The sequence below is a fragment of the Phoenix dactylifera genome, chromosome 7 (assembly GCF_051530095.1).
Source record: "Phoenix dactylifera cultivar Ajwa chromosome 7, Ajwa_hap1_PhDact_Kaust_v1.1, whole genome shotgun sequence".
NCBI lineage: Eukaryota > Viridiplantae > Streptophyta > Magnoliopsida > Arecales > Arecaceae > Phoenix > Phoenix dactylifera.
This window is the reverse complement of record NC_143196.1, coordinates 29,808,808-29,819,661: the sequence shown is the minus strand read 5'-3', so window position 1 is coordinate 29,819,661 and position 10,854 is coordinate 29,808,808. Positions and strand designations below refer to the sequence as shown.

Below are 10,854 nucleotides of genomic sequence, written 5' to 3'. Positions count from 1 at the left end.
ACCTTTAAAGGAGAAAAAAAAATAATAATTAGCGATAGACTGAGCACTTGGAACATTGTTACTGCCCAACTAACAATCATTTTTTTGTTTTCTCTCCATTGGTTTTGATTCTATTGCTACAAAAGTTGCGGACTTCCTTATTTAACACCCTTAAGTAAATTACTAATGATAGCACAAGGGAATACTAATGTTTTGCATAAGGTCCTTAAATAAAGGAGTATGTTTATTACAGATTACGTGCTATATTGGAAGGATAGACTTATGCTACATAGAGGATGAGTACTTCTCGTGTTTATTAGGATATTTCATGCTACGGTACCAATAGCGAAATTACATATTGTATGGGAAGGACTGACTTATGCCACATAGAGGTGGAGTACTTCTCATATTTATTTAGAGGCGGATTTCTTGATGGTTGTTAGATGATTTTTGGATCCACCTCTTGCTGATGCCAGACTCCATCCACTTTTACATGATTGCTAATGAAGGATATGTATCTTGCTCTTTATTAAGATTTTATGTGTTTACATGACAGCTAATAGTGCTGCAGACCGATGATAAGCTATGTGGCAAATCATATTGGAACTACACTTTGGGATTCTTCAACGCACCTTCTGCCTTAATTTTTGAATATTTCGTTCTCTGATTTCTGCGAATGTGTCTACACTCATATTATTTAATTTATCCGACTTACCAAAAAGAAAGAAGCATGTTTCATTAAAAAAGCATTGTTTGGGGCCCTACCAACATCAACTTGTTCCCACAGAGTATAATTGAACCACCTTTGGCACAAGTCCATCAAGTAATGGACAGTGCACAGTTTGGACATGGATTATTGGACGTGGTAGGAGACATGTTATTGAATTTCATTTATCACCATAATAGTCCCATTTGATGACCAACATTTATGTTTCCGTAACCCCTCTCCAATTTGGCACCAAAAAAAGAAAAAACCTTGGGGTGACATGTTCTAATTCATATGGTTGAAGGGCTACAGATGTATTGGAAGAAAGCCTTCCTGCAGAAAGTGGACCACAATTCATTAATTAGAAAACAGCAAGCGTCACAAAAAGAAAAGGCGGGCATTCCTTCCATCTATTCTCCCACCTCTCTCCAATGGTAGAACAGCTCCCGCTACATCTAAGCCAATGGCCGCAGCACATAACCATCAAGACGATGGCCAAACCCAAAAAGAGAGCACTACAAGGAATACAAGGATAGGAGGAGGAAGCCAAGATTTAACACATCAAAAAGTTGGATGGTTCTGAAGTAGTCTTGTAGCTCATGGTTTTGGCAACTTAATTTGTCAAACATGGGTCTTATATATATATATATATATATATAGGACGTTAACCAATAAAATTTAAGGTCTGAGATCTTATGACAATGTGACCCTAGGGTCCATGTAGTATCTTTTTGAGCAATTAGAGTCCATGTAATATCATTCCACTTGCCACTACAAGCATTTACAATTGACTCCATCCAGAGTTATCCTCCTCCCGTTCGCATGGAGTTCTTATATATTGACCCCACGCACTACTTGAGCCTTAGCTAAAAGAGGCTTAGGAACCACAATCCCAGCCAAGGGGAGTTTGGAAGGATCTCATCCTGGGATCCCCGGCCATGGTTAGGAAAACAAAGGCAAAGGCAAAGGCAAAGGCTAACGGGGAGAAGGCAGCAGAATGATTACTGATATGGAGGGGGACCCACCAAATTATCTTTTCTTTGCAGTCTCTCGTTTTTTTGACTTGGTAAAGGGGCCCACCACGGCCACTACTGTCTTTATGGATTGAATGATAAAGAGCACCGCACGTGGAGTCTGAGCCAAGTGACTGCCCCGCCACAGTAAAAGGATTGCGGAAAAAAAAAAAAAGAGAGGAAAAAGAGAAAGACCTGAAAGAAAAGAGGAGGGAAGGAGGGGAAAACAAAAAAAAGCTTGGTAAAGCGAACATTTCCCCCAAAACCATTGCTTTCCATGCCACCATATAATTTCCACTCATTGTATTTGTTGCTTAAAGTTTTCCTTCTCCTCCCTTATCCTCTCAAGCCCCTTCTCCTTCTCTCTTTAGAAGCATGTAAAGAACGGAGCTGTTAACTCTCTTCTCTATCTATTCCTTATTCTATCTGTACTGGCTTAAATTTGAACTGGGTGTCCTACAATCTCCCCAGAATAGTTGGCTCTCTCTCTATCTCTCTCTTCATCTACTATCAATTAATCATCCTTCTTTCTCCGCACGTCAAAAACTTGAACTTGGGTGTCCTTCAGGCTCTCTCTCTCTGCTCTCTCCCTCTCGCCCCCCTCCCCCCACCAATCGATCTATTTTTCCCTCTCTACACAGATCACACGCTTGGGTGGAATAGCTTGATTCTACTTGTTTGTATTGACAGATTCTTCTTTCTCTACTTGTTTGATCGATTTTCCCCATACCATAGTTTGATCTCTCCGCCCCCCTTCCTGATCATATCCACACACACACACAGAAAAAAGAGATTGAATTAGATGTCCTACCCAAACTCCATAAAATGGTCTCATCTCTCTCTTTCTCTCTCTCTCCCCCCTCTCTGATCCCTCCATCTCCATAAATTCATGAAAATTGGAATTTTAGGTGTATCATCCTACAAACTCCACCAACGAGCTAGTTGGATTGCCTATCCTTCCCTTCTCTCTCTACAACGTAAGTACTTGAATTGGGTCCCCTGCAAGCTCCTTAAGAACTTAATCTTATCTCCTATCCTCCCCTTCCCCACACCCATCAAATCAGAAACCATTATCATGGTTTGATCCAATATGGAGGGCGACGCCGCTGGAGGATCCAGAAGGCCCAACTTCCCCCTCCAGCTCCTTGAGAAGAAGGAAGAAGACTCCTGCTCCAGCTCCGGCTACCCGTCCCTTGCCATCTCCTCCGGCCCCTCCACTGCCGCCGGCGGCAGCGGTGGTGGTGGCCACGAGCTCGCCGTCGACCCCCCACGAAAGCCAGCCCCCAAGCGGAGCTCCACCAAGGACCGCCACACGAAGGTCGACGGCCGGGGTCGCCGCATCCGCATGCCGGCCCTCTGCGCTGCACGGGTCTTCCAGCTTACCCGCGAGCTGGGCCACAAGTCCGACGGAGAGACGATCGAGTGGCTCCTCCAGCAGGCCGAGCCTGCCGTGATCGCCGCCACCGGCACGGGCACCATTCCCGCCAACTTCACCTCCCTCAACATCTCCCTCCGCAGCTCCGGGTCCAGTGTCTCCGCCCCGTCCCACCTCCGCGCCGCCAACTACTTCAGCTCTCCCTCTGCCCTCGCCGCCCCTCCCCTCAGGATTGGCGGCTCCAGCTTCCTCTCGGAGGGCCCGTCATCGTCCTCGTCATCCTTGCTCCTCAATTTCAACTCAGGCAGTTGCATCGCGGCCGACCCATCATCGGACGCCGACCTCGGCAGCAACATGCGGAAGCGCCGGTGGGAGCAGGAGCTCCATCATCATCACTTGCAGCAGCAGCAGCAGCAGCAGCAGCAGCAGCAGCCGCTGCAACACCAGATGGCGGGCTACGGCCAGGCAAGCCACGGCCAGATGCCGGGACCCTTGTGGATGGTGACAAACCCTAGCAGCCAAAGTATACCAAGTGGCGAGTCGTTATGGACGTTCCCACAGATGGGCAGCGCCGCCATGTTCCGAGGCTCCATGTCTAGTGGGCTACATTTCATGAATTTCCCTACCCCCATGGCTCTATTGCCGAGCCAGCAGCTAGGCCTCGGCTCCGGCGGCAGCGGAGGCTCCGGCGAGGGGCACATGGGAATCCTCGCGGCCCTCAACGCGTACCGGCCACACAGTTCTTCCGAGCCGATGCCGACCGGGTCCCAGCAAGCCCATGGCGGGGGGGACCGGCACGACACGATGAGCACGAGCGACTCGTAGGTTCGGTTGGTCTCGCGTCCATGCATGCGATGATGTTGCTCTCCCTCTTTCTCTTTTCTTCTTCTTCTTCTTCTTCTTTAATCCTATCATTTTTCTATCATCTTTGAATCTCATATTTCTGAAGTATAAAACATGCTCGCAATACATCATGCAAGCCATTCTTTTTTGTTTGTGAGTGAGACTCTCAGCTAGGGTTTCAGTGAGGGAGGAGAAGAGTGAGTGAGTACTGATGAGTTCTTTTTTTCTTTTTTTTTTGAACTATGGTGGTGAGTCTTTGGTTCAACAAATTCAGTGCTGTCACACAATTATCATATTCTCAGCATATCATTGTTCCTCGTTTCTCCATTCCCATTTCCATGGTTGGGAGTATTATGTTCATGAATCTTCAACCAACCATAATATACTTGCAATGCATCCAGACGCTTTTATGAGTGAGAGAGAGGCCATTCAGTTCAACGGAAGATAGAGATAGAGAACAGCAACGAGTGATGACAGCACTCAGAATAGAAGAAACCTGAAGTTCCTAGCCAATGAAGACTACAAGACCCATTGAGTCCAATAGTGAGTAACTTAAAATTTTAGCTCATAGCATCATCCGATCAATGATTTCGTTCTCCTAGAATGGGCTTCTATGGTTCTTTCTAGAAGTAAGACACATAAGAAAGTCTTTTGTTTATACTTCTTATCTGTTAATACTCATACCTACTAGGTATGAGTGTTTTAATAGTCATTAAAATAGCATTGAAGGTGGGGGGAGAGAAGTTCTTGGCACAAAGGGTGCCTTCTTTATTCGAGTTGTGCGTTGGTGTAGTGGTTCCAGGGTGTGAAAGCTGAATGTGAACAAGAGAGCATGGAAAAAGCCCAAATGGGTATAATACAATGGTGTAGCTGTCGGTTGTTGTTCTGTTCCATATTAGAGCTGTCACATGTTGAGCTGTGATGGGTTGCATTGAGTAACCCTAACCACATAAGCGGTCTTATCCTTTCGGTCTCTCTTTTAAGCTCTCCTCTCTTGACACTCCCTCTTCCAACAATGATAAGAAAGAAAACTGGACCACTTTCAGGAGTTACAGTCACCAATTCTAGAGAGAGAGAGAGAGAGAGAGAGAGAGAGAGAGAGTTCTGAGCAGATTTAACTGGAAGCATCTTTAGGCCCGCCTTGCCATTACTTCTAAGAGCTAGGACATTGCTTATTTCTTTTGTTTTTTTCTGGTAACTGCTTAGTTTTGTTGTTAGCTTTGTAAGGAAAACAGCAGCTTTTTTTTTTTTTGATAAAATATATTTTAGATTTTAGGATATTATACTTGGGCATGATGGATTTACACGACTATATATCGATCGGCTACTACTGATTAATTTTGTGCTGGTTTTTTTATATATTTAGAATAATTATTTATTTTATGCAAGGAATGCATTTATATCACTAAGATAAATAGTTTCTGAAGGTCCTGTCTTTTATCTCTTTACGCATGTTCATGAAGTCTCTAACATGTCAGCACTTTACTGTGAAGCGTATATTATTTTTTTATGGCATGCTTGTAATGTTTATAATCCCTTTTCTGGAAAAGTTTATTTCAAGTTTTCATCATCATCTGATTTTTCCTTTTTAAAAGAAAGTTTCGTTTCAGTCTTTCAAGCTTTCTTCACCTGTGGTTGTAATTCTTTTTCCCGAGATTGCTGCATTATTTATGTGCGATGGGATCATGATGGAAACTAGTATATTGGGTTATGAAATCCATGTAATTCCTGCTCACCTGAGAGGGTAGTATAAAGTTATAAAAATATTGTTTCTTGAGAAAACAGGCATGCGCTAGCTTTGAGTTTTAGAGACTCTTGTCCTCTAAGAGAGACTAACCCCAAAAGCACCTGCAAGGAGTATATGATGCCCAATTAGGCAAGTGCCTTGATTATTATATTTGAGATGCTTATCTTTCATCAAGGCAAAATTAGTTTGCTCCTCTTGCATCGAGGTACAGTAACAACACTCTCTTAGAAACCATGGCAACATCTATATATATGTGCTTATTGTAGCATAGAGCAATACTTTGACCAAATTATTCACTGTTTTTAAGGAAAAAGAGAGAGAAAAGTTTGAAGCTTCATATATCATTGTCTAAGGGGCTCCTTTACATTGGCATTCTACGGTTTTTCATCTCCACATTTAGTGGCGACTCTGTCATAGCTACAAGTTTTCCTAAAGCAACTCTCCCCCTATCCCTCTCCCCACTGGTGCACACAGACAAAATAGTCAGCCCAAATGCTAATGCATCATGCACCAAAACAAGATATATGAACAAAATATTCTTGTTTCCAAAATGCAAAGAAGAAGGGATCGCCATTTGATTTATGGATTTCATATTGCACGACAAATAACTTGTAAGACAAAGAATACATGATTAATTGATTTGTATGTATGATTTGCACTATGTATAGAGCTACTAAAATAATGCTGGCACTTGTCAAACACCTTGGAAACAAAATTATCTGATATAGTTTTTTTTTAATTTAATCCCTGAAAACTGTAAAAATCTTTCCTAAAAACTGATTCTCATTCACTTTAATCTCATATTCTGCAAATTTAAACTCAAATTTGAAATTAAACGACTAGCACAAAAAGGAAATTGTGGAACTTGGTAAACTTCAGAATCAGAGCCTGCCTCAAAGACATGAATTACTCTATCCATGCCCCTAAAAAATAGTCAAATTGTAAAATAAATGCTCTAAAAATCCTAAATGTGGTAGAATTCATGATTTGCATCATTATTGAAGAAGCTTGACTAGATACTCCTGCATGGACCATTTGGTCTCCCATCATCCTCCTTTGCCCATCTCTTGATTCGTCAGCACTCGACCATTTACATGGGAGTCAATTTCCAGTACTCTATCAACTTTGATGCATTTTGGGTGTAACTTGAAACGATTTATTAAGAATTACTTTCTACGTAGATCATAAAGCTGTTGAACAGGTGGCCTTCCAATTAACATACAAAAAAAAAAAGGAGAAAACTATTAGAGATTCTCAACTATGGCTTTTGTCTCTAGCTAAGAGGCTAAAGAAGGATTCTCTCGTTCCTTTCTTCGTTTTCTTTCTCTTTTTTTTTTTGAGAAATCCATCATGTCAGTGTAGGAGGTTTTGACAAGCTCCGCCTACATGGACTCCAACCTTGTTTTTATTTTCTTTCATTTTTGCTTTTGTTTTTAGTTGGTGTGAAAGTTTAGGAGGTTTTGACAAGCTCCGCATACATGGACTTCAACCTTCTTCTTCTTCTTTTTCTTCTTGTTTCTTGGAACAATAAAATGGTAGGATCACATAAACTCATCTTGCCTATTGAAAAAAGAAAAACGAAAATGCCTGAGAAGACTGAAGATCATGGGATTATGCATGATGGTGCTCAGGTGAAGAGCAAAGAAGAAAACAATTTTGAAGCTTTAAAATGTTGTACATCTATGTGAATAAGGTCCTTTAATTCAGGGATGGAACCACTTGGAAGGAAACTTTTTGCAATAAGTATTACGCCAACAGATAGCACAATGACAAGCTTGGTAACCATAACTTTCTGCCTTCAAGCCTTGCTCCAACTACTTGGGGCTGGTTTTATAAGTTCTCACTTGCCAGTCAATAACTCTATATCGTAAATCCTCATTGTATTAGAATTCATTTCATTGTTTGATGTGCTTTGTACAATAAGCTGTCCAAGCAATATGATAGGTGATGGGAACTCCATTGTTCTATATTGTAAGTCATCTACCCTCCATCTTTTCCATCCAAATTTGGAGTGGATTTAGGTTGTGACAATCACTATAATTTCGAACTTCATTGGAGATTTGGTGATGGGAATATACTAATTAGTTATGTTACATTTTTTCCTCAGAAAATTATGTTATATATTATATGATTGTTTGTTATTAAAATTTTTCATTTGGTCATTTAGTTATTGAAACATTTGTGAATAACTAATATCTTTGATAATTTAACGATTTGCTTATCTTTTTGGTCTATGACTGCAATTGCCGAGCTATAATACACTTTCTTAATCCTCCTTTCTTATGGGATTGTACATGTTCCCCTCCACATTGCTTGAATGAAAAAAGTTACATTCCATTGACATAACTTATCCTTCTATCTACTTGCGGTTGTAAATATAGATTCTTCATGCTAGGAGGACAGAGACCGGTAGAGTGTAATTCTTAAAGGAATCCTTTTAGGTTGATAGCTTTTGAACTAAATGTAATATAATATCTTGAGATTTGTGATAGACTATGGTTTAATATTTAACTACCCTTTCCCACATGTGATGCATATAACTGAATTTATGGATTGCTATGATTGCACCACTTGTGATATGTCCAACATATGGAAGTTTTTTGATGGATGGTTATAAGTACATTATCCACTTTCCTTCTTTTAATATTTATGCATGAGTAATGTGGCACATGTTTCCATTATATGGCATGCTGAAATTTAAATGAATTAGGTGAACAATCCATATTTGATATAGACCTATGAATTGGCTTGTGTTATTCAATTAGAAGGGTATCTTGTTTAGTTATACTTTAAGAGAAGCCATTTTTCAAACTAAAAAGAGTAATCTAGAAGAAAGGGGTTCTCATGAAGAATTAAAAGAAGAGGCGAGCACATTACCTAGCACACAACAACTCCTTGTATATAGTGAAATTAATCTTTATGTGTGCAAATGTTGTTGGTTTATACATTGGTGGAGGGGTTATAAAAGATAAATTCTATTGGATTTTTTTTTTCTGTGAACTAGGATGGGATAAATCCTGGCCAAAACTGACGACAAGATTCAGACCCAAAAATGTTAGTATCAAAGACCAAAAACTTTACCAACTAAGTCTCTTAGCACCCTTAATTAATTCGAAAGCCTATTGTAACTACACTTTCCTATATGCTAGCATGTGGCATAGTTGATGTACATACCCAATTCCATTGATATCCATGATCTCATTACGCACAATACATTCTCATTCAAATATGTATTTGATGGATAATTATTAACATGATTTACCACTATTTTCTTTTTGTTTTACATAAACAATGTGGAATATAATTTTTCATATGGTTGTGATTGTACTGATACAATCACCAATAATTCATATGAATGGATTTTATTATGATTCAAATCTACACATATTGGAACTAGTAAAAATTACAAATTTTTTAAAAAAATTATACAAATGATTAGAGTAAATAGATAGTAGAATAACAAATTCTCTTACTTCTCCGAAGGCAAAAAGAAATCTAAAAACATTAACTATGAGGTATCCGAAATTATCAAAAATAAAAGTGTAAAACATATCAATGTTGATCCGATCCATGAGGGGGAGAGAGTGCTTATCAAGGGAGATTATTCGTAGGCTAGTAGAATTTAAAACAAAATTGCGATCATTCTTTTATATAAAATATAAAAAAGAGTTGATAAGAAAATTAAAATTTTAAGATTTCTAAAGATAGTGGTTAATATTAGATAAATTTTGAAAAATAAGTAAATTTGTGAAGAAAGAAATGAAGACTACAAATTGGAATGGCAAGCTTAGAATGGATGAAGCTAGAAAACTCGAGCACTTTTTATATTATATTGGTGCTGGGCATGTACAATGCATATGAGAGAAAACACATATTATTATGATTCTTACATGGTTATTCATATGTACTGCTACTGCTTTATGGCATATTTCGAAGGCTAGACAATTGAAGATCTTTAATGATGTCAACCTCTCCACACTTCAAGTTGTGAATAGGGTAATTTCTCACATTCAAATGAGAAGCCTCTATTCCCTATGGATTAACTTTAATAGCATGCTCATCTATTATTCTCAGCTCAAATGATCTTTGGGATGCCTCTCCTTTTGGTTGGGTTAAATGTAGTGTTGATTGCATTTGGAATATGATGGGCTCTAGCAATATGGTGATAGTAAGAAATTGCACTAGGAACCATAGTCAAACATCCCATTATCAATTGTTGAAGAAGTAAAAGCTGAAGCTTTCAAACACTTTCGTCATTGCATTTCTTAATTTCCATACCACATGCCTTTCTAGAGATACTAGATGATTCTTGATATCTCTTTCTAGTAATGTATTGTAACTTTTCTACAAGACTAGTAACAATTACATTATAAACTCCCATAGAGTCATCTATAAACCATCACTAGTGAAAGACTACAAACTCTATAATTACATTTATGTAACAAAACAAGTATTTAATCCTTAACGACCAGCAATTAACTATCTATAAATACTATCTGACTAGACTTTGACTTCTTGATTTAGACTAATATATGGGCTAGGTATATGGATTTTTTGGATTGTGCTGATCTAAAATGATTGGTTCGTTACCCATATGCTTTTGTTGCATGAAACTTGTCCTTGAGTTCTTTGATTGCCAATGCTTTTTAGGATTTCTTGTTTTCTAAAAGTATTGTATTTATGATCTTCTGACTTTTTAAAACTTTCATTCAATAATTGGCATTTTGCTAGAGGTTGATGATGAAATCAAAAAATGGTTGGCCTTGGTGGTTTAATAGGGAAGTATGGATCTTTTCAAAGATATAACCATATAGTTCATGTACATGGTTTTAGAATTTCTAGACTTCATCCATTATGCTTCATCCATGTGTCTCTTGCACAACATTTGGTTCAATATAAAGATTGAAATGGGATTGGAATTCTAGCTTTGACCACATTCTGCTATTTGATTTGGTTCAATACAAAGCATTTCTTCTTTTAGGAGTGATATAGTATATGAAGGAGTCTCATCTAGCTCAAGTTAGCTTGGTTGCATTTACGAATGAAACATTTTCTCGGGAGTAACACTACATATGTATGAATCGATATGATGCATGAGAGAGAGGGCAAGCGCGCTTTTTTATAGTGAGAACAACATTGAGAGGGATACCATATTCACATGAATGGTTATGATGTGGAATAGTGCATCCAG

At 39.1% G+C, this 10,854-nt stretch overlaps 1 protein-coding gene across 1 annotated transcript; it reads left to right on the top strand.

Moving 5' to 3' along the window:
* The first annotated feature begins 1,881 nt into the window (after positions 1-1,881).
* Positions 1,882-4,211, top strand: LOC103720220 (transcription factor TCP15). Its single transcript, XM_008809826.6, has one exon. It carries the CDS (start codon positions 2,789-2,791, stop codon positions 3,896-3,898), a length of 1,110 nt encoding a protein of 369 aa, XP_008808048.3. The 5' UTR covers positions 1,882-2,788; the 3' UTR covers positions 3,899-4,211.
* The last annotated feature ends 6,643 nt before the right edge of the window (positions 4,212-10,854 follow it).

What these genes read in the sequence shown, in the direction of transcription:
- LOC103720220 (XM_008809826.6), top strand. Translation starts at nt 2,789, where the DNA reads ATGGAGGGCGACGCCGCTGGAGGATCCAGAAGGCCCAACTTCCCCCTC.